At 49.6% G+C, this 26950-nt stretch overlaps 1 protein-coding gene across 1 annotated transcript in view; it reads right to left on the minus strand.

Moving 5' to 3' along the window:
* Positions 1–895: 895 nt before the first annotated feature.
* The window catches only part of LOC140406895 (transcription cofactor vestigial-like protein 4), a 52333-nt gene continuing 26278 nt past the window's right edge, over positions 896–26950 (minus strand). The window contains exon 3 of the mRNA XM_072494763.1: positions 896–2304. Coding sequence (XP_072350864.1) covers positions 2051–2304 — 254 coding nt within the window. The 3' untranslated portion in view covers positions 896–2050. The remainder of the gene's footprint in view (positions 2305–26950) is intronic.

Here is a 26950-nt window from a genome sequence, read left to right on the forward strand (position 1 = left end):
TGTGGTGGTTGGAGGTCAATCATCTCCGCTCCAGGACATCACTGCAGGAGGTCCTCAGGGTGGTGTCCTCGGCCCTAACCATCTTCAGCTGCTTCATCAATGTCCTCCCTTCCATCATAGGGTCAGACGTGGGGATGTTTGCGGGCGACTGCACAATGTTCAGCACCATTCGCGACTCCTCAGACACTGAAGCTGTCGTCCAAATGCAGCAAGACCGGGGCAATATCCGGGCTCGGGGCTGACAAGGGGCAAGTTACATTCACACCACACGAGTGCCCGGCAATGACCGTCTCCGACAAGAGAAGATCTAACCATTGCCCCATGACATTCACTGGCATTACCATCGCTGAATCCCTCACACTCAACATCCTGGGGGTTACCATTGATCAGAAACTGAACTGGACCCAGCCGTATAAATACTGTGGCTACCAGAGCAGGCCAGAGGCTGGGAATCCTGCGGAGAGTAACTCACCTCCTGACTCCCCCCAAAGCCTGTCCACCATCTACAAGGACACAAGTCAGGAGTGTGATGGACTCTCCCACTCGCCTGGATGAGCGCGGCTCCAACAACACTCGAGAAGCTCGACACCACCCAGGACAAAGCGGCCCTTCCCCCCCGCTCGATCGACACGCTAACCCCCACCATCAACACCCACTCCCCCCACCCCCCGACGCACAGCGGCAGCCGTGTGCACCGTCTACAAGATGCACGGCAGCCACTTGCCAAGGCTCCTTCGACAAGCACCGCTCAAACCCGCCACCTCTACCCCCGAGAAGGACGAGGGCAGCAGACGCCATGGGGAACACTGTTTACCGTTAGCCTTCCCCTCCAAGCTCTCTTTCCCCCCCCCCCCCCCCCCCCCCCCCCCCCCCGCCCCGCCTCCCCCTCCCACCACACACACACACACCATCCCAACTTGGAAATACATCGGCCGTTCCTTCACTGTCGCCGGGTCAGAATCCTGGAACTCCCTCCCTAACAGCACTGTGGGTGCACCTACATCACACGGGGACGGCAGCGGGTTCAAGATGGCGGCTCACCCACGCCCTTCCCGAGGGGAGATTGAGGCAGATTCGCCGTGAAGGGGGGAAGTGTTACCTGGAATAATTACTCCAGGAAAGGTGTAGAGGTGGACCTTCGACCTGGCCTCCTGGGGTGGAGGTTGCTTCTTGGCCGTACCCATGTGTCAAGCTGATGTCGGAACCTCAGCATCCCGGTTCCCCGGGCGACCCGTTCCTGCCGGGGGTGAATAGAGGGATTTGCTTTGACGAGAGAATGACTCTGAGATCCGCCATTGAAAAAAACAACTCAACCAGCACATCCTCCCGGGAATCGGATCCGCACGGTCATACCTGGCCAGTGCTCCGTCCCAGAACTCAGTGCGTGGCACACCACGGAAACGCTCGGTGGGGGAGAAAATCGGTGGGGGAGATCGAACCTCTCCGCCCACCGCTGGAGCACCGTACGCCTGTCGGGTGACTGGCGTAGGCGACGTCGGAGGAGGCATGGGCACCTCCAAACGAACCCACCTTACCCAAGGTGGGGGGGGGGGGACTTGCCAGCGGTGGGTGTTCCCCGTGGCGTCTGCTGCCCTCGTCCTTCTCGGGGGTAGAGATGGTGGGTTTGGGCGGTGCTTGTTGAAGGAGCCTTGGCGAGTGGCCGCAGTGCATCTTGTAGACGGTGCACACGGCTGCCACTGTGCGTCGGGGCAGAGGGAGAGGAAATGGAGAGTGTGATTGGTGTTGTAACACCTCTTGGTCTCAAAGAAGCGAATGTTCGGTTTAAGATTTGGCTTTTTGTGTTTGGGGCAGTGTTGACGCAGCGTAGGGCAGCGTCAGATGTCTATGATACTAGCTGCACTGCTCACTGTCAATATAGCCCATGTTCGAAGGTGAGCGTACCTTCAGCAGAGACCCGGCTATCAAAGTATCTTTGCCCCCTTCACTTGCAGCGTTTGCTGGGCTGTCAATTCTCAATCGGGGGAGGCCGATGGGCTTTATGCCGAGGAGGGAGGGGGAGGAAAGTCCTGTGGCCCGCGGAGCCTGCGGCCTAGGAAAGGAGGGTGAGTGCCAGCTCGGCGGAAAGCGTCTCGTCGCCGGGCAACGGGGAGGCCTCAGGGCTGGAGCCTCCGGCCCCTCTGATCTCGAGCCACTTCTCGCCCAGGGCCTTGGCGAAATGGTCGTCCACGGAGCCCGAGGTGGAGACGGAGTTGGCGGCGCCAACTGGCAGCTGGTAGGCCCGGCCGAGGCTCCTCCGGAAGTGCTCGTCCACCACCGAGTCGCAGGTAACAGTCCGGTCAGCACCTGGAGAGCAGAGAGACAGCCAGGCATGAAGGGGAGTCAAGAGAAATGTTTTGGCAACAGTGTAGAGGGAGTTTTACTCTGTATCTAACCCCGTGCTGTACCTGTCCCAGGAGTGTTTGATGGGGACAGTGTAGAGGGAGCTTTACTCTGTATCTAACCCCGTGCTGTACCTGTCCGGGGAGTGTTTGATGGGGACAGTGCAGAGGGAGCTTTACTCTGTATCGAACCCCGAGCTGTACCTGTCCTGGGAGAGTTTGATGGGGACAGTGTAGAGGGAGCTTTACTCTGTATCTAACCCCGTGCTGTACCTGTCCTGGGAGTGTTTGATGGGGACAGTGCAGAGGGAGCTTTACTCTGTATCGAACCCCGAGCTGTACCTGTCCTGGGAGTGTTTGATGGGGACAGTGCAGAGGGAGCGTTACTCTGTATCTAACCCTGTGCTGTACCTGTCCTGGGAGTGTTTGATGTGGACAGTGTAGAGGGAGCTTTACTCTGTATCTAACCCCGTGCTGTACCTGTCCTGGGAGTGTTTGATGGGGACAGTGCAGAGGGAGCTTTACTCTTTATCTAACCCCGTGCTGTACCTGTCCTGGGAGTGTTTGATGGGGACAGGGTAGAGGGAGCTTTACTCTGTATCTAAACCCGTGCTGTACCTGTCCTGGGAGTGTTTGATGGGGACAGTATAGAGGGAGCTTTACTCTGTATCTAACCCCGTGCTGTACCTGTCCTGGGAGTGTTTGATGGGGACAGTATAGAGGGAGCTTTACTCTGTATCTAACCCCGTGCTGTACCTGTCCTGGGAGTGTTTGATGGGGACAGTGTAGTGGGAGCTTTACTCTGTATCTAACCCCGTGCTGTACCTGTCCTGGGTGTGTTTGATGGGGACAGTATAGAGGGAGTTTTACTCTGTATCTAACCCCGTGCTGTCCCTGTGCTGGGAGTGTTTGATGGGGACTGTGTAGAGGGAGCTTTACTCTGTATCTAACGCCGTGCTGTCCCTGTGCTGGGAGTGTTTGATGGGGACAGTGTAGAGGGAGCTTTACTTTGTATCTAACCCCGTGCTGTACCTGTCCTGGGAGTGTTTGATGGGGACAGTGCAGAGGGAGCTTTACTCTGTATCTAACCCCGTGCTGTCCCTGTGCTGGGAGTGTTTGATGGGGACAGTGTAGAGGGAGCTTTACTCTGTATCTAACCCCGTGCTGTCCCTGTGCTGGGAGTGTTTGATGGGGACAGTGTAGAGGGAGCTTTACTCTGTATCTAACCCTGTGCTGTACCTGTCCTGGGAGTGTTTGATGGGGACTGTGTAGAGGGAGCTTACTCTGTATCTAACCCCGTGCTGTCCCTGTGCTGGGAGTGTTTGATGGGGACAGTGTAGAGGGAGCTTTACTCTGTATCTAACCCCGTGCTGTAACTGTCCTGGGAGTGTTTGATGGGGACAGTGTAGAGGGAGCTTTACTCTTTATCTAACCCCGTGCTGTAACACTCTGATATACTCCACACCCCTCACTGTAACACTCTGATGTACTCCACACCCCTGACTATAACACTCTGATAGATCCCCAAACCCCTCTCTGTTACACTGATATATCCCACACCCCTCACTGTAACACTGATATACCCCACACCCCTCCCTGTAACACTGATATACCCCACACCCCTCACTGTAACACTGATATACCCCACACCCCTCACTGTAACACTGATATACCCCATACCCCTCACTGTAACACTCTGATATACCCCACACCCCTCACTGTAACACTGATATACCCCACACCCCTCACTGTAACACTCTGATATATCCCACACCCCTCACTGTAACACTCTGATATATCCCACACCCCTCACTGTAACACTGATATACCCACACCCCTCACTGTAACACTGATATACCCCACACCCCTCACTGTAACACTGATATACTCCACACCCCTCACTGTAATACTGATATACCCACACCCCTCACTGTAACACTGATATACCCCACACCCCTCACTGTAACACTCTGATATATCCCACACCCGTCACTGTAACACTCTGATATATCCCACACCCCTCACTGTAACACTGATATACCCACACCCCTCACTGTAACACTGATATACCCCACACCCCTCACTGTAACACTCTGATATATCCCACACCCCTCACTGTAACACTCTGATATATCCCGCACCCCTCACTGTAACACTGATATACCCCACACACCTCACAGTCACATTGATATACCCCACACCCCTCACTGTAACGCTCTGATATATCCCACACCCCTCACTGTAACGCTCTGATATATCCCACACCCCTCACTGTAACACTCTGATATACCCCACACCCCTCACTGTAACACTCTGATATATCCCACACCCCTCACTGTAACACTGATATACCCCACACCCCTCACTGTAACACTCTGATATACCCCACACCCCTCACTGTAACACTGATATACCCCACACTCCTCACTGTAATACTGATATACCCCACACCCCTCACTGTAACACTGATATACCCCACACCCCTCACAGTAACACTGATATATCCCACACCCCTCACTGTAATACTGATATACCCCACACCCCTCACTGTAATACTGATATACCCACACCCCTCACTGTAACACTGATATATCCCACAACCCTCACTGTAACACTCTGATATATCCCACACCCCTCACTGTAACAATCTGATATATCCCACACCCCTCACTGTAACACTCTGATATATCCCACATCCCTCACTGTAACGCTCTGATATATCCCACACCCCTCACTGTAACAATGATATACACCACACCCCTCACTGTAACACTCTGATATATCCCACACCCCTCACTGTAACACTGATATACCCACACCCCTCACTGTAACACTCTGATATACCCCACACCCCTCACTGTATTACTGATATACCCCACACCCCTCACTGTAACACTCTGATATACCCCACACCCCTCACTGTAACACACTGATATATCCCACACCCCTCACTGTAACACTCTGATATAGCCCACACCCCTCACTGTAACACTCTGATATACCCCACACCCGTCACAGTAACACTGATATACCCCACACCCCTCACTGTAACACTGATATATCCCACACCCCTCTCTGTAACACTGATATATGCCACACCCCTCACTGTAACACTGATATACCCCACACCCCTCACTGTAACACTGATATATCCCACACCCCTCACTGTAACACTGATATACCCCACCCCCTCACTGTAACACTCTGATATATCCTACACCCCTCACTGTAACACTGATATATCCCACACCCCCCACTGTGACACTCTGATATATCCCACACCCCTCACTGTAACACTCTGATATACCCCACACCCTCACTGTAACACTGATTTACCCCACACCCCTCACTGTAACACTCTGATATATCCCACACCCCTCACTGTAACACTCTGATATACCACACACCCCTCACTGTAACACTGATATACCCCACTCCCCTCATTATAACATTCTGATATATCCCACACCCCTCACTTTAACACTCTTATATGTCACACACCCCTCACTGTAACACTGATATATCCCACACCCCTCACTGTAACAGTCTGATATATCCCACACCCCTCACTGTAACACTCTGATATATCCCACACCCCTCACTGTAACACTCTGATATACCCCACACCCCTCACTTTAACACTCTGATATACCCACACCCCTCACTGTAACACTCTGATATACCCCACACCCCTCACTGTAACACTGATATACCCCACACCCCTCACTGTAACACTGATATGTCCCACACCCCTCTCTGTAACACTGATATATCCCACACCCCTCACTGTAACACTCTGATATACCCCACACCCCTCACTGTAACACTGATATACCCCACACCCCTCACTGTAACACTGATATATCCCACACCCCTCTCTGTAACACTGATATATCCCGCACCCCTCACTGTAACACTGATATACCCCACACCCCTCAATGTAACACTCTGATATACCCCACACCCCTCACTGTAACACTCCGATATACCCACATCCCTCACTGTAACACTCTGATATACCCCACACCCTCGCTGTAACACTGATATACCCCACACCCCTCACTGTAACACTCTGATATACCCCGCACCCCTCACTGTAACACTGATATATCCCACACCCCTCACTGTAACACTCCGATATACCCACACCCCTCACTGTAACACTCTGATATACCCCACACCCTTCACGGTAACACTCTGATATACCCCACACCCCTCACTGTCACACTCTGATATACCCCACACCCCTCACTGTAACACTGATATACCCCACACCCCTCACTGTAACACTCTGATATACCCCACAACCCCTCACTGTAACACTCTGATATACCCCACAACCCCTCACTGTAACACTTTGATATACCCCACACCCCTCACTGTAACACTGATATACCCCGCACCCCTCACTGTAACACTGATATACCCCACACCCCTCACTGTAACACGGATATATCCCACACCCCTCTTTGTAACACTGATATATCCCACACCTCTCACTGTAACACTGATATACCCCACACCCCTCAATGTAACACTCTGATATACCCCACACCCCTCACTGTAACACTCCGATATACCCACATCCCTCACTGTAACACTCTGATATACCCCACATCCTCACTGTAACACTGATATACCCCACACCCCTCACTGTGACACTCTGATATACCTCGCACCCCTCACTGTAACACTGATATATCCCACACCCCTCACTGTAACACTCCGATATACCCACACCCCTCACTGTAACACTCTGATATACCCCACACCCTTCACGGTAACACTCTGATATACCCCACACCCCTCACTGTCACACTCTGATATACCCCACACCCCTCAGTGTAACACTCTGATATACCCCACACCCCTCACTGTAATACTGATATACCCCATACCCCTCACTGTAACACTCTGATATACCCCACAACCCCTCACTGTAACATTCTGATATACCCCACAACCCCTCACTGTAACACTTTGATATACCCCACACCCCTCACTGTAACACTGATATACCCCACACCCCTCACTGTAACACTGATATACCCCACACCCCTCACTGTAACACTGATATACCCCATACCCCTCACTGTAACACTGATATACCCCACACCCCTCACTGTAACACTGATATATCCCACACCCCTCACTGTAACACTGATATACCCCACACCCCTCACTGTAACACTGATATACCCCACACCCCTCACTGTAACACTGATATACCCCACACCCCTCACTGTAACACTCTGATATACCACACAACCCCTCTCTGTAACACTCTGATAAAGCCCACACCCCTCACTGTAACACTCTGATATACCCCACACCCTTCACTGTAACACTGATATACCCCGCCCCCTCACTGTAACACTGATATATCCCACACTCCTCACTGTAACAATCATATATATCCCACACCCCTCACTGTAACACTCTGATATACCCCACACCCCTCACTGTAACACTCTGATATACCCCACACCCTTCACTGTAACACTGATATACCCCACCCCCTCACTGTAACACTGATATACCCCAAACCTCTCGCTTTAACACTGATATACCGCACACCGCTCGCTGTAACACTGATATACCCCACGCCCTTCACTGTAACACTCTGATATATCCCACACCCCTCACTGTAACACTCTGATATACACCACACCCCTCACTGTAACACTCTGACATACCCCACACCCCTCACTGTAACACTCTGATATACCCCACACCCCTCACTGTAACACTGATATACCCCACACCCCTCACTGTAACACTCTGATATATCCCACACCCCTCACTGTAACACTCTGATATACCCCACACCCCTCACTGTAACACTGATATACTCCACACCCCTCACTGTAACACTGATATACCCCACAACCCTCACTGTAACACTCTGATATATCCCACACCCCTCACTGTGACACTCTGATATACCCCACCCCCCTCACTGTAACACTGATATACTCCACACCCCTCACTGTAACACTGATATACCCCACACCTCTCACTGTAACACTGATATACCCCACCCCCTCACTGTAACACCGATATATCCCACACCCCTCACTGTAACACTCTGATAGACCCCACACCCGTCACTGTAACACTCTGATATATCCCACACTCCTCACTATAACACTCTGATATATCCCACACCCCTCACTGTAACACTGATAAAGTCCACACCCCTCACTGTAACACTCTTACATATCCCACAACCCTCACTGTAACACTCTGATATACTCCACACCCCTCACTGTAACACTCTGATATACCCACACCCCTCACTGTAACACTGATATACCCCACACCCCTCACTGTAACACTCTGATATACTCCACACCCCTCACTGTAACACTCTGATGTACTCCACACCCCTCACTGTAACACTCTGATATACCCCACACCCCTCACTGTAACACTGATATACCCCACACCCCTGACTATAACACTCTGATAGATCCCCACACCCCTCTCTGTAACACTGATATATCCCACACCCCTCACTGTAACACTGATATACCCCACACCCCTCCCTGTAACACTGATATACCCCACACCCCTCACTGTAACACTGATATACCCCACACCCCTCACTGTAACACTGATATACCCCACACCCCTCACTGTAACACTGATATACCCCACACCCCTCACTGTAATACTCTGATATATCCCACACCCCTCACTGTAACACTCTGATATATCCCACACCCCTCACTGTAACACTGATATACCCACACCCCTCACTGTAACACTGATATACCCCACACCCCTCACTGTAACACTGATATACTCCACACCCCTCACTGTAATACTGATATACCCACACCCCTCACTGTAACACTGATATACCCCACACCCCTCACTGTAACACTCTGATATATCCCACACCCCTCACTGTAACACTCTGATATATCCCACACCCCTCACTGTAACACTGATATACCCACACCCCTCACTGTAACACTGATATACCCCACACCCCTCACTGTAACACTCTGATATATCCCACATCCCTCACTGTAACGCTCTGATATATCCCACACCCCTCACTGTAACACTCTGATATACCCAAACCCCTCACTGTAACACTCTGATATATCCCACACCCCTCACTGTAACACTGATATACCCCACACCCCTCACTGTAACACTCTGATATATCCCACACCCCTCACTGTAACAATGATATACACCACACCCCTCACTGTAACACTCTGATATATCCCACACCCCTCACTGTAACACTGATATACCCACACCCCTCACTGTAACACTCTGATATACACCACACCCCTCACTGTAATACTGATATACCCCACACCCCTCACTGTAACACTCTGATATACCCCACACCCCTCACTGTAACACACTGATATACCCCACACCCCTCACTGTAACACTCTGATATAGCCCACACCCCTCACTGTAACACTCTGATATATCCCACACCCCTCACTGTAACACTCAGATATACCCCACATCCCTCACTGTAACACTGATATATCCCACACCCCTCACTGTAACACTCTGATATACCCCACACCCCTCACTGTAACATTCTGATATACCCCACACCCCTCACTGTGAGACTCTGATATACCCACACCCCTCACTGTAACACTCTGATATACCCAGCCCCTCACTGTAACACTGATATACCCACACCCCTCACTGTAACACTGATATACACCACACCCCTCACTGTAACCCTCTGATATATCCCACTCACCTCGCTGTAACACTCTGATATACCCCACACCCTTCACTGTAACACTCTGATATATCCCACACCCCTCACTTTAACACTCTGATATACCCACACCCCTCACTGTAACACTCTGATATACCCCACACCCGTCACTGTAACACTGATATACCCCACACCCCTCACTGTAACACTGATATATCCCACACCCCTCTCTGTAACACTGATATATCCCACACCCCTCACTGTAACACTGACATACCCCACACCCCTCACTGTAACACTGATATACCCCACACCCCTCACTGTAACACTGATATATCCCACACCCCTCACTGTAACACTGATATACCCCACCCCCCTCACTGTAACACTCTGATATATCCCACACCCCTCACTGTAACACTGATATATCCCACACCCCCCACTGTGACACTCTGATATATCCCACACCCCTCACTGTAACACTCTGATATACCCCACACCCTCACTGTAACACTGATTTACCCCACACCCCTCACTGTAACACTCTGATATATCCCACACCCCTCACTTTAACACTCTTATATGTCACACACCCCTCACTGTAACACTGATATACCCACACCCCTCACTGTAACACTGATATACCCCACACCCCTCACTGTAACACTCTGATATATCCCACACCCCTCACTGTAACTCTCTGATATATCCCACACCCCTCACTGTAACACTGATATACCCACACCCCTCACTGTAACACTGATATACCCCACACCCCTCACTGTAACACTCTGATATATCCCACACCCCTCACTGTAACACTCTGATATATCCCGCACCCCTCACTGTAACACTGATATACGCCACACACCTCACAGTGACATTGATATACCCCACACCCCTCACTGTAACGCTCTGATATATCCCACACCCCTCACTGTAACGCTCTGATATATCCCACACCCCTCACTGTAACACTCTGATATACCCCACACCCCTCACTGTAACACTCTGATATATCCCACACCCCTCACTGTAACACTGATATACCCCACACCCCTCACTGTAACACTCTGATATACCCCACACTCCTCACTGTAACACTGATATACCCCACACTCCTCACTGTAATACTGATATACCCCACACCCCTCACTGTAACACTGATACACCCCACACCCCTCACAGTAACACTGATATATCCCACACCCCTCACTGTAATACTGATATACCCCACATCCCTCACTGTAATACTGATATACCCACACCCCTCACTGTAACACTTATATGTCCCACACCCCTCACTGTAACACTCTGATATATCCCACACCCCTCACTGTAACAATCTGATATATCCCACACCCCTCACTGTAACACTCTGATATATCCCACATCCCTCACTGTAACGCTCTGATATATCCCACACCCCTCACTGTAACGCTCTGATATATCCCACACCCCTCACTGTAACGCTCTGATATATCCCACACCCCTCACTGTAACACTCTGATATACCCCACACCCCTCACTGTAACACTCTGATATATCCCACACCCCTCACTGTAACACTGATATACCCCACACCCCTCACTGTAACACTCTGATATACCCCACACTCCTCACTGTAACACTGATATACCCCACACTCCTCACTGTAATACTGATATACCCCACACCCCTCACTGTAACACTGATACACCCCACACCCCTCACAGTAACACTGATATATCCCACACCCCTCACTGTAATACTGATATACCCCACATCCCTCACTGTAATACTGATATACCCACACCCCTCACTGTAACACTTATATGTCCCACACCCCTCACTGTAACACTCTGATATATCCCACACCCCTCACTGTAACAATCTGATATATCCCACACCCCTCACTGTAACACTCTGATATATCCCACATCCCTCACTGTAACGCTCTGATATATCCCACACCCCTCACTGTAACACTCTGATATACCCACACCCCTCACTGTAACACTCTGATATACCCACACCCCTCACTGTAACACTCTGATATATCCCACACCCCTCACTGTAACACTGATATACCCCACACCCCTCACTGTAACACTCTGATATATCCCACACCCCTCACTGTAACAATGATATACACCACACCCCTCACTGTAACACTCTGATATATCCCACACCCCTCACTGTAACACTGATATACCCACACCCCTCACTGTAACACTCTGATATACACCACACCCCTCACTGTAATACTGATATACCCCACACCCCTCACTGTAACACTCTGATATACCCCACACCCCTCACTGTAACACACTGATATACCCCACACCCCTCACTGTAACACTCTGATATAGCCCACACCCCTCACTGTAACACTCTGATATATCCCACACCCCTCACTGTAACACTCAGATATACCCCACATCCCTCACTGTAACACTGATATATCCCACACCCCTCACTGTAACACTCTGATATACCCCACACCCCTCACTGTAACATTCTGATATACCCCACACCCCTCACTGTGAGACTCTGATATACCCACACCCCTCACTGTAACACTCTGATATACCCAGCCCCTCACTGTAACACTGATATACCCACACCCCTCACTGTAACACTGATATACACCACACCCCTCACTGTAACCCTCTGATATATCCCACTCACCTCGCTGTAACACTCTGATATACCCCACACCCTTCACTGTAACACTCTGATATATCCCACACCCCTCACTTTAACACTCTGATATACCCACACCCCTCACTGTAACACTCTGATATACCCCACACCCGTCACTGTAACACTGATATACCCCACACCCCTCACTGTAACACTGATATATCCCACACCCCTCTCTGTAACACTGATATATCCCACACCCCTCACTGTAACACTGACATACCCCACACCCCTCACTGTAACACTGATATACCCCACACCCCTCACTGTAACACTGATATATCCCACACCCCTCACTGTAACACTGATATACCCCACCCCCCTCACTGTAAAACTCTGATATATCCCACACCCCTCACTGTAACACTGATATATCCCACACCCCCCACTGTGACACTCTGATATATCCCACACCCCTCACTGTAACACTCTGATATACCCCACACCCTCACTGTAACACTGATTTACCCCACACCCCTCACTGTAACACTCTGATATATCCCACACCCCTCACTTTAACACTCTTATATGTCACACACCCCTCACTGTAACACTGATATATCCCACACCCCTCACTGTAACAGTCTGATATATCCCACACCCCTCACTGTAACACTCTGATATATCCCACACCCCTCACTGTAACACTCTGATATACCCCACACCCCTCACTTTAACACTCTGATATACCCACACCCCTCACTGTAACACTCTGATATACCCCACACCCCTCACTGTAACACTGATATACCCCACACCCCTCACTGTAACACTGATATATCCCACACCCCTCTCTGTAACACTGATATATCCCACACCCCTCACTGTAACACTCTGATATACCCCACACCCCTCACTGTAACACTGATATACCCCACACCCCTCACTGTAACACTGATATATCCCACACCCCTCTCTGTAACACTGATATATCCCGCACCCCTCACTGTAACACTGATATACCCCACACCCCTCAATGTCACTCTGATATACCCCACACCCCTCACTGTAACACTCCGATATACCCACATCCCTCACTGTAACACTCTGATATACCCCACACCCTCGCTGTAACACTGATATACCCCACACCCCTCACTGTAACACTCTGATATACCCCGCACCCCTCACTGTAACACTGATATATCCCACACCCCTCACTGTAACACTCCGATATACCCACACCCCTCACTGTAACACTCTGATATACCCCACACCCTTCACGGTAACACTCTGATATACCCCACACCCCTCACTGTCACACTCTGATATACCCCACACCCCTCACTGTAACACTGATATACCCCACACCCCTCACTGTAACACTCTGATATACCCCACAACCCCTCACTGTAACACTCTGATATACCCCACAACCCCTCACTGTAACACTTTGATATACCCCACACCCCTCACTGTAACACTGATATACCCCACACCCCTCACTGTAACACTGATATACCCCACACCCCTCACTGTAACACGGATATATCCCACACCCCTCTTTGTAACACTGATATATCCCACACCCCTCACTGTAACACTGATATACCCCACACCCCTCAATGTAACACTCTGATATACCCCACAACCCTCACTGTAACACTCCGATATACCCACATCCCTCACTGTAACACTCTGATATACCCCACACCCTCACTGTAACACTGATATACCCCACACCCCTCACTGTGACACTCTGATATACCTCGCACCCCTCACTGTAACACTGATATATCCCACACCCCTCACTGTAACACTCCGATATACCCACACCCCTCACTGTAACACTCTGATATACCCAACACCCTTCACGGTAACACTCTGATAACCCCCACACCCCTCACTGTCACACTCTGATATACCCCACACCCCTCAGTGTAACACTCTGATATACCCCACACCCCTCACTGTAATACTGATATACCCCACACCCCTCACTGTAACACTCTGATATACCCCACAACCCCTCACTGTAACATTCTGATATACCCCACAACCCCTCACTGTAACACTTTGATATACCCCACACCCCTCACTGTAACACTGATATACCCCACACCCCTCACTTTAACACTAATATACCCCACACCCCTCACTGTAACACTGATATACCCCATACCCCTCACTGTAACACTGATATACCCCACACCCCTCACTGTAACACTGATATATCCCACACCCCTCACTGTAACACTGATATACCCCACACCCCTCACTGTAACACTGATATACCCCACACCCCTCACTGTAACACTGATATACCCCACACCCCTCACTGTAACACTCTGATATACCACACAACCCCTCTCTGTAACACTCTGATAAAGCCCAGACCCCTCACTGTAACACTGATATACCCCACACCCCTCACTGTAACACTGATATACCTCACACCCCTCACTGTAACACTGATATATCCCACACCCCTCACTGTAACACTGATATACCCCACACTCCTCACTGTAACACTCTGATATACCCCACACCCCTCACTGTAACACTCTGATATACCCCACACCCCTCACTGTAACACTGATATACCCCACACCCCTCACTGTAACAGACTGATATACCCCACACCCCTCACTGTAACACTGATGTACCCCACACCCCTCACTGTAACACTCTGATATACCCCACACCACTCACTGTAACACTGATATATCCCACACCCCTCACTGTAACACTGATATACCCCACACCCCTCAATGTAACACTCTGATATACCCCACACCCCTCACTGTAACACTCCGATATACCCACATCCCTCACTGTAACACTCTGATATACCCCACACCCTCGCTGTAACACTGATATACCCCACACCCCTCACTGTAACACTCTGATATACCCCGCACCCCTCACTGTAACACTGATATATCCCACACCCCTCAGTGTAACACTCCGATATACCCACACCCCTCACTGTAACACTCTGATATACCCCACACCCTTCACGGTAACACTCTGATATACCCCACACCCCTCACTGTAACACTCCGATATACCCACATCCCTCACTGTAACACTCTGATATACCCCACACCCTCACTGTAACACTGATATACCCCACACCCCTCACTGTAACACTGATATATCCCACACCCCTCACTGTAACACTCCGATATACCCACACCCCTCACTGTAACACTCTGATATACCCCACACCCTTCACGGTAACACTCTGATATACCCCACACCCCTCACTGTCACACTCTGATATACCCCACACCCCTCAGTGTAACACTCTGATATACCCCACACCCCTCACTGTAATACTGATATACCCCACACCCCTCACTGTAACACTCTGATATACCCCACAACCCCTCACTGTAACATTCTGATATACCCCACAACCCCTCACTGTAACACTTTGATATACCCCACACCCCTCACTGTAACACTGATATATCCCACACCCCTCACTGTAACACTGATACACCCCACACCCCTCACTGTAACACTGATATACCCCACACCCCTCACTGTAACACTGATATACCCCACACCCCTCACTGTAACACTCTGATATACCACACAAACCCTCTCTGTAACACTGATATATCCCACACCCCTCACTGTAACACTGATATACCCCACACTCCTCACTGTAACACTCTGATATACCCCACACCCCTCACTGTAACACTCTGATGTACCCCACACCCCTCACTGTAACACTGATATACCCCACACCCCTCACTGTAACACACTGATATACCCCACACCCCTCACTGTAACACTGATATACCCCACACCCCTCACTGTAACACTCTGATATACCCCACACCACTCATTGTAACACTGATATATCCCCACACCTCTCACTGTAACACTCTGATATACCCCACACCACCCACTGGAACACTGATATATCCCCACACCACTCACTGTAACAGTCTGATATACCCCACACCACTCACTGTAACACTGATATATCCCCACACCCCTCACTGTAACACTCTGATATATCCCACACCCCTCACTGTAACACTCAGATATACCCCACATCCCTCACTGTAACACTGATATATCCCACACCCCTCACTGTAACACTCTGATATACCCCACACCCCTCACTGTAACATTCTGATATACCCCACACCCCTCACTGTGAGACTCTGATATACCCACACCCCTCACTGTAACACTCTGATATACCCAGCCCCTCACTGTAACACTGATATACCCACACCCCTCACTGTAACACTGATATACACCACACCCCTCACTGTAACCCTCTGATATATCCCACTCACCTCGCTGTAACACTCTGATATACCCCACACCCTTCACTGTAACACTCTGATATATCCCACACCCCTCACTTTAACACTCTGATATACCCACACCCCTCACTGTAACACTCTGATATACCCCACACCCGTCACTGTAACACTGATATACCCCACACCCCTCACTGTAACACTGATATATCCCACACCCCTCTCTGTAACACTGATATATCCCACACCCCTCACTGTAACACTGACATACCCCACACCCCTCACTGTAACACTGATATACCCCACACCCCTCACTGTAACACTGATATATCCCACACCCCTCACTGTAACACTGATATACCCCACCCCCCTCACTGTAACACTCTGATATATCCCACACCCCTCACTGTAACACTGATATATCCCACACCCCCCACTGTGACACTCTGATATATCCCACACCCCTCACTGTAACACTCTGATATACCCCACACCCTCACTGTAACACTGATTTACCCCACACCCCTCACTGTAACACTCTGATATATCCCACACCCCTCACTTTAACACTCTTATATGTCACACACCCCTCACTGTAACACTGATATATCCCACACCCCTCACTGTAACAGTCTGATATATCCCACACCCCTCACTGTAACACTCTGATATATCCCACACCCCTCACTGTAACACTCTGATATACCCCACACCCCTCACTTTAACACTCTGATATACCCACACCCCTCACTGTAACACTCTGATATACCCCACACCCCTCACTGTAACACTGATATACCCCACACCCCTCACTGTAACACTGATATATCCCACACCCCTCTCTGTAACACTGATATATCCCACACCCCTCACTGTAACACTCTGATATACCCCACACCCCTCACTGTAACACTGATATACCCCACACCCCTCACTGTAACACTGATATATCCCACACCCCTCTCTGTAACACTGATATATCCCGCACCCCTCACTGTAACACTGATATACCCCACACCCCTCAATGTCACTCTGATATACCCCACACCCCTCACTGTAACACTCCGATATACCCACATCCCTCACTGTAACACTCTGATATACCCCACACCCTCGCTGTAACACTGATATACCCCACACCCCTCACTGTAACACTCTGATATACCCCGCACCCCTCACTGTAACACTGATATATCCCACACCCCTCACTGTAACACTCCGATATACCCACACCCCTCACTGTAACACTCTGATATACCCCACACCCTTCACGGTAACACTCTGATATACCCCACACCCCTCACTGTCACACTCTGATATACCCCACACCCCTCACTGTAACACTGATATACCCCACACCCCTCACTGTAACACTCTGATATACCCCACAACCCCTCACTGTAACACTCTGATATACCCCACAACCCCTCACTGTAACACTTTGATATACCCCACACCCCTCACTGTAACACTGATATACCCCGCACCCCTCACTGTAACACTGATATACCCCACACCCCTCACTGTAACACGGATATATCCCACACCCCTCTTTGTAACACTGATATATCCCACACCCCTCACTGTAACACTGATATACCCCACACCCCTCAATGTAACACTCTGATATACCCCACACCCCTCACTGTAACACTCCGATATACCCACATCCCTCACTGTAACACTCTGATATACCCCACACCCTCACTGTAACACTGATATACCCCACACCCCTCACTGTGACACTCTGATATACCTCGCACCCCTCACTGTAACACTGATATATCCCACACCCCTCACTGTAACACTCCGATATACCCACACCCCTCACTGTAACACTCTGATATACCCAACACCCTTCACGGTAACACTCTGATATACCCCACACCCCTCACTGTCACACTCTGATATACCCCACACCCCTCAGTGTAACACTCTGATATACCCCACACCCCTCACTGTAATACTGATATACCCCACACCCCTCACTGTAACACTCTGATATACCCCACAACCCCTCACTGTAACATTCTGATATACCCCACAACCCCTCACTGTAACACTTTGATATACCCCACACCCCTCACTGTAACACTGATATACCCCACACCCCTCACTGTAACACTGATATACCCCACACCCCTCACTGTAACACTGATATACCCCATACCCCTCACTGTAACACTGATATACCCCACACCCCTCACTGTAACACTGATATATCCCACACCCCTCACTGTAACACTGATATACCCCACACCCCTCACTGTAACACTGATATACCCCACACCCCTCACTGTAACACTGATATACCCCACACCCCTCACTGTAACACTCTGATATACCACACAACCCCTCTCTGTAACACTCTGATAAAGCCCACACCCCTCACTGTAACACTGATATACCCCACACCCCTCACTGTAACACTGATATACCTCACACCCCTCACTGTAACACTGATATATCCCACACCCCTCACTGTAACACTGATATACCCCACACTCCTCACTGTAACACTCTGATATACCCCACACCCCTCACTGTAACACTCTGATATACCCCACACCCCTCACTGTAACACTGATATACCCCACACCCCTCACTGTAACAGACTGATATACCCCACACCCCTCACTGTAACACTGATGTACCCCACACCCCTCACTGTAACACTCTGATATACCCCACACCACTCACTGTAACACTGATATATCCCACACCCCTCACTGTAACACTGATATACCCCACACCCCTCAATGTAACACTCTGATATACCCCACACCCCTCACTGTAACACTCCGATATACCCACATCCCTCACTGTAACACTCTGATATACCCCACACCCTCGCTGTAACACTGATATACCCCACACCCCTCACTGTAACACTCTGATATACCCCGCACCCCTCACTGTAACACTGATATATCCCACACCCCTCAGTGTAACACTCCGATATACCCACACACCTCACTGTAACACTCTGATATACCCCACACCCTTCACGGTAACACTCTGATATACCCCACACCCCTCACTGTAACACTCCGATATACCCACATCCCTCACTGTAACACTCTGATATACCCCACACCCTCACTGTAACACTGATATACCCCACACCCCTCACTGTAACACTCTGATATACCCCGCACCCCTCACTGTAACACTGATATATCCCACACCCCTCACTGTAACACTCCGATATACCCACACCCCTCACTGTAACACTCTGATATACCCCACACCCTTCACGGTAACACTCTGATATACCCCACACCCCTCACTGTCACACTCTGATATACCCCACACCCCTCAGTGTAACACTCTGATATACCCCACACCCCTCACTGTAATACTGATATACCCCACACCCCTCACTGTAACACTCTGATATACCCCACAACCCCTCACTGTAACATTCTGATATACCCCACAACCCCTCACTGTAACACTTTGATATACCCCACACCCCTCACTGTAACACTGATATATCCCACACCCCTCACTGTAACACTGATACACCCCACACCCCTCACTGTAACACTGATATACCCCACACCCCTCACTGTAACACTGATATACCCCACACCCTTCACTGTAACACTCTGATATACCACACAACCCCTCTCTGTAACACTGATATATCCCACACCCCTCACTGTAACACTGATATACCCCACACTCCTCACTGTAACACTCTGATATACCCCACACCCCTCACTGTAACACTCTGATGTACCCCACACCCCTCACTGTAACACTGATATACCCCACACCCCTCACTGTAACACACTGATATACCCCACACCCCTCACTGTAACACTGATATACCCCACACCCCTCACTGTAACACTCTGATATACCCCACACCACTCATTGTAACACTGATATATCCCCACACCCCTCACTGTCACACTCTGATATACCCCACACCACCCACTGGAACACTGATATATCCCCACACCACTCACTGTAACAGTCTGATATACCCCACACCACTCACTGTAACACTGATATATCCCCACACCCCTCACTGTAACACTCTGATATACCCCACACCACTCACTGTAACACTGATATATCCCCACACCCCTCACTGTAACACTCTGATATACCCCACACCACTCACTGTAACACTGATATATCCCCACACCACTCACTGTAACACTGATATACCCCCACACCCCTCACTGTAACACTCTGATATACCCCACACCACTCACTGTAACACTGATATATCCCCACACCCCTCACTGTAACACTGATATATCCCCACACCACTCACTGTAACGCTGATATATCCCACACCCCTCACTGTAACACTGATATATCCCACACCCCTCACTGTAACACTGATAAACCCCACACCCCTCACTGTAACACTGATATACCCCACACTCCTCACTGTAACACTGATATATCCCCACACCCCTCACTGTAACGCTGATATATCCCACACCGCTCACTGTAACACTGATATACCCCACACCCCTCACTGTAACACTGATATATCCCACACCCCTCACTGTAACGCTGATATACCCCACACCCCTCACTGTAACGCTGATATATCCCACACCACTCACTGTAACACTGATATACCCCACACCACTCACTGTAACACTCTGATATACCCCACACCACTCACTGTAACACTGACATATCCCCACACCCCTCACTGTAACACTCTGATATACCCCACACCACTCACTGTAACACTGATATATCCCCACACCACTCACTGTAACACTGATATATCCCCACACCCCTCACTGTAACACTCAGATATACCCCACACCACTCACTGTAACACTGATATATCCCCACACCCCTCACTGTAACACTGATATATCCCCACACCACTCACTGTAACACTCTGATATACCCCACAACCCCTCACTGTAACATTCTGATATACCCCACAACCCCTCACTGTAACACTGATAAAGTCCACACCCCTCACTGTAACACTCTTACATATCCCACAACCCTCACTGTAACACTCTGATATACTCCACACCCCTCACTGTAACACTCTGATATACCCACACCCCTCACTGTAACACTGATATACCCCACACCCCTCACTGTAACACTCTGATATACTCCACACCCCTCACTGTAACACTCTGATGTACTCCACACCCCTCACTGTAACACTCTGATATACCTCACACCCCTCACTGTAACACTGATATACCCCACACCCCTGACTATAACACTCTGATAGATCCCCACACCCCTCTCTGTAACACTGATATATCCCACACCCCTCACTGTAACACTGATATACCCCACACCCCTCCCTGTAACACTGATATACCCCACACCCCTCACTGTAACACTGATATACCCCACACCCCTCACTGTAACACTGATATACCCCACACCCCTCACTGTAACACTGATATACCCCACACCCCTCACTGTAATACTCTGATATATCCCACACCCCTCACTGTAACACTCTGATATATCCCACACCCCTCACTGTAACACTGATATACCCACACCCCTCACTGTAACACTGATATACCCCACACCCCTCACTGTAACACTGATATACTCCACACCCCTCACTGTAATACTGATATACCCACACCCCTCACTGTAACACTGATATACCCCACACCCCTCACTGTAACACTCTGATATATCCCACACCCCTCACTGTAACACTCTGATATATCCCACACCCCTCACTGTAACACTGATATACCCACACCCCTCACTGTAACACTGATATACCCCACACCCCTCACTGTAACACTCTGATATATCCCACACCCCTCACTGTAACACTCTGATATATCCCGCACCCCTCACTGTAACACTGATATACGCCACACACCTCACAGTCACATTGATATACCCCACACCCCTCACTGTAACGCTCTGATATATCCCACACCCCTCACTGTAACGCTCTGATATATCCCACACCCCTCACTGTAACACTCTGATATACCCCACACCCCTCACTGTAACACTCTGATATATCCCACACCCCTCACTGTAACACTGATATACCCCACACCCCTCACTGTAACACTCTGATATACCCCACACTCCTCACTGTAACACTGATATACCCCACACTCCTCACTGTAATACTGATATACCCCACACCCCTCACTGTAACACTGATACACCCCACACCCCTCACAGTAACACTGATATATCCCACACCCCTCACTGTAATACTGATATACCCCACACCCCTCACTGTAATACTGATATACCCACACCCCTCACTGTAACACTTATATGTCCCACACCCCTCACTGTAACACTCTGATATATCCCACACCCCTCACTGTAACAATCTGATATATCCCACACCCCTCACTGTAACACTCTGATATATCCCACATCCCTCACTGTAACGCTCTGATATATCCCACACCCCTCACTGTAACACTCTGATATACCCCACACCCCTCACTGTAACACACTGATATACCCCACACCCCTCACTGTAACACTCTGATATAGCCCACACCCCTCACTGTAACACTCTGATATATCCCACACCCCTCACTGTAACACTCAGATATACCCCACATCCCTCACTGTAACACTCTGATATACCCCACACCCCTCACTGTAACACACTGATATACCCCACACCCCTCACTGTAACACTCTGATATAGCCCACACCCCTCACTGTAACACTCTGATATATCCCACACCCCTCACTGTAACACTCAGATATACCCCACATCCCTCACTGTAACACTGATATATCCCACACCCCTCACTGTAACACTCTGATATACCCCACACCCCTCACTGTAACATTCTGATATACCCCACACCCCTCACTGTGAGACTCTGATATACCCACACCCCTCACTGTAACACTCTGATATACCCAGCCCCTCACTGTAACACTGATATACCCACACCCCTCACTGTAACACTGATATACACCACACCCCTCACTGTAACCCTCTGATATATCCCACTCACCTCGCTGTAACACTCTGATATACCCCACACCCTTCACTGTAACACTCTGATATATCCCACACCCCTCACTTTAACACTCTGATATACCCACACCCCTCACTGTAACACTCTGATATACCCCACACCCGTCACTGTAACACTGATATACCCCACACCCCTCACTGTAACACTGATATATCCCACACCCCTCTCTGTAACACTGATATATCCCACACCCCTCACTGTAACACTGACATACCCCACACCCCTCACTGTAACACTGATATACCGCACACCCCTCACTGTAACACTGATATATCCCACACCCCTCACTGTAACACTGATATACCCCACCCCCCTCACTGTAACACTCTGATATATCCCACACCCCTCACTGTAACACTGATATATCCCACACCCCCCACTGTGACACTCTGATATATCCCACACCCCTCACTGTAACACTCTGATATACCCCACACCCTCACTGTAACACTGATTTACCCCACACCCCTCACTGTAACTCTCTGATATATCCCACACCCCTCACTGTAACACTGATATACCCACACCCCTCACTGTAACACTGATATACCCCACACCCCTCACTGTAACACTCTGATATATCCCACACCCCTCACTGTAACACTCTGATATATCCCGCACCCCTCACTGTAACACTGATATACGCCACACACCTCACAGTGACATTGATATACCCCACACCCCTCACTGTAACGCTCTGATATATCCCACACCCCTCACTGTAACGCTCTGATATATCCCACACCCCTCACTGTAACACTCTGATATACCCCACACCCCTCACTGTAACACTCTGATATATCCCACACCCCTCACTGTAACACTGATATACCCCACACCCCTCACTGTAACACTCTGATATACCCCACACTCCTCACTGTAACACTGATATACCCCACACTCCTCACTGTAATACTGATATACCCCACACCCCTCACTGTAACACTGATACACCCCACACCCCTCACAGTAACACTGATATATCCCACACCCCTCACTGTAATACTGATATACCCCACATCCCTCACTGTAATACTGATATACCCACACCCCTCACTGTAACACTTATATGTCCCACACCCCTCACTGTAACACTCTGATATATCCCACACCCCTCACTGTAACAATCTGATATATCCCACACCCCTCACTGTAACACTCTGATATATCCCACATCCCTCACTGTAACGCTCTGATATATCCCACACCCCTCACTGTAACGCTCTGATATATCCCACACCCCTCACTGTAACGCTCTGATATATCCCACACCCCTCACTGTAACACTCTGATATACCCCACACCCCTCACTGTAACACTCTGATATATCCCACACCCCTCACTGTAACACTGATATACCCCACACCCCTCACTGTAACACTCTGATATACCCCACACTCCTCACTGTAACACTGATATACCCCACACTCCTCACTGTAATACTGATATACCCCACACCCCTCACTGTAACACTGATACACCCCACACCCCTCACAGTAACACTGATATATCCCACACCCCTCACTGTAATACTGATATACCCCACATCCCTCACTGTAATACTGATATACCCACACCCCTCACTGTAACACTTATATGTCCCACACCCCTCACTGTAACACTCTGATATATCCCACACCCCTCACTGTAACAATCTGATATATCCCACACCCCTCACTGTAACACTCTGATATATCCCACATCCCTCACTGTAACGCTCTGATATATCCCACACCCCTCACTGTAACACTCTGATATACCCACACCCCTCACTGTAACACTCTGATATACCCACACCCCTCACTGTAACACTCTGATATATCCCACACCCCTCACTGTAACACTGATATACCCCACACCCCTCACTGTAACACTCTGATATATCCCACACCCCTCACTGTAACAATGATATACACCACACCCCTCACTGTAACACTCTGATATATCCCACACCCCTCACTGTAACACTGATATACCCACACCCCTCACTGTAACACTCTGATATACACCACACCCCTCACTGTAATACTGATATACCCCACACCCCTCACTGTAACACTCTGATATACCCCACACCCCTCACTGTAACACACTGATATACCCCACACCCCTCACTGTAACACTCTGATATAGCCCACACCCCTCACTGTAACACTCTGATATATCCCACACCCCTCACTGTAACACTCAGATATACCCCACATCCCTCACTGTAACACTGATATATCCCACACCCCTCACTGTAACACTCTGATATACCCCACACCCCTCACTGTAACATTCTGATATACCCCACACCCCTCACTGTGAGACTCTGATATACCCACACCCCTCACTGTAACACTCTGATATACCCAGCCCCTCACTGTAACACTGATATACCCACACCCCTCACTGTAACACTGATATACACCACACCCCTCACTGTAACCCTCTGATATATCCCACTCACCTCGCTGTAACACTCTGATATACCCCACACCCTTCACTGTAACACTCTGATATATCCCACACCCCTCACTTTAACACTCTGATATACCCACACCCCTCACTGTAACACTCTGATATACCCCACACCCGTCACTGTAACACTGATATACCCCACACCCCTCACTGTAACACTGATATATCCCACACCCCTCTCTGTAACACTGATATATCCCACACCCCTCACTGTAACACTGACATACCCCACACCCCTCACTGTAACACTGATATACCCCACACCCCTCACTGTAACACTGATATATCCCACACCCCTCACTGTAACACTGATATACCCCACCCCCCTCACTGTAAAACTCTGATATATCCCACACCCCTCACTGTAACACTGATATATCCCACACCCCCCACTGTGACACTCTGATATATCCCACACCCCTCACTGTAACACTCTGATATACCCCACACCCTCACTGTAACACTGATTTACCCCACACCCCTCACTGTAACACTCTGATATATCCCACACCCCTCACT

This window comes from Scyliorhinus torazame, unplaced genomic scaffold (genome assembly GCF_047496885.1).
Source record: "Scyliorhinus torazame isolate Kashiwa2021f unplaced genomic scaffold, sScyTor2.1 scaffold_988, whole genome shotgun sequence".
Taxonomy (NCBI): Eukaryota; Metazoa; Chordata; class Chondrichthyes; order Carcharhiniformes; family Scyliorhinidae; genus Scyliorhinus; species Scyliorhinus torazame.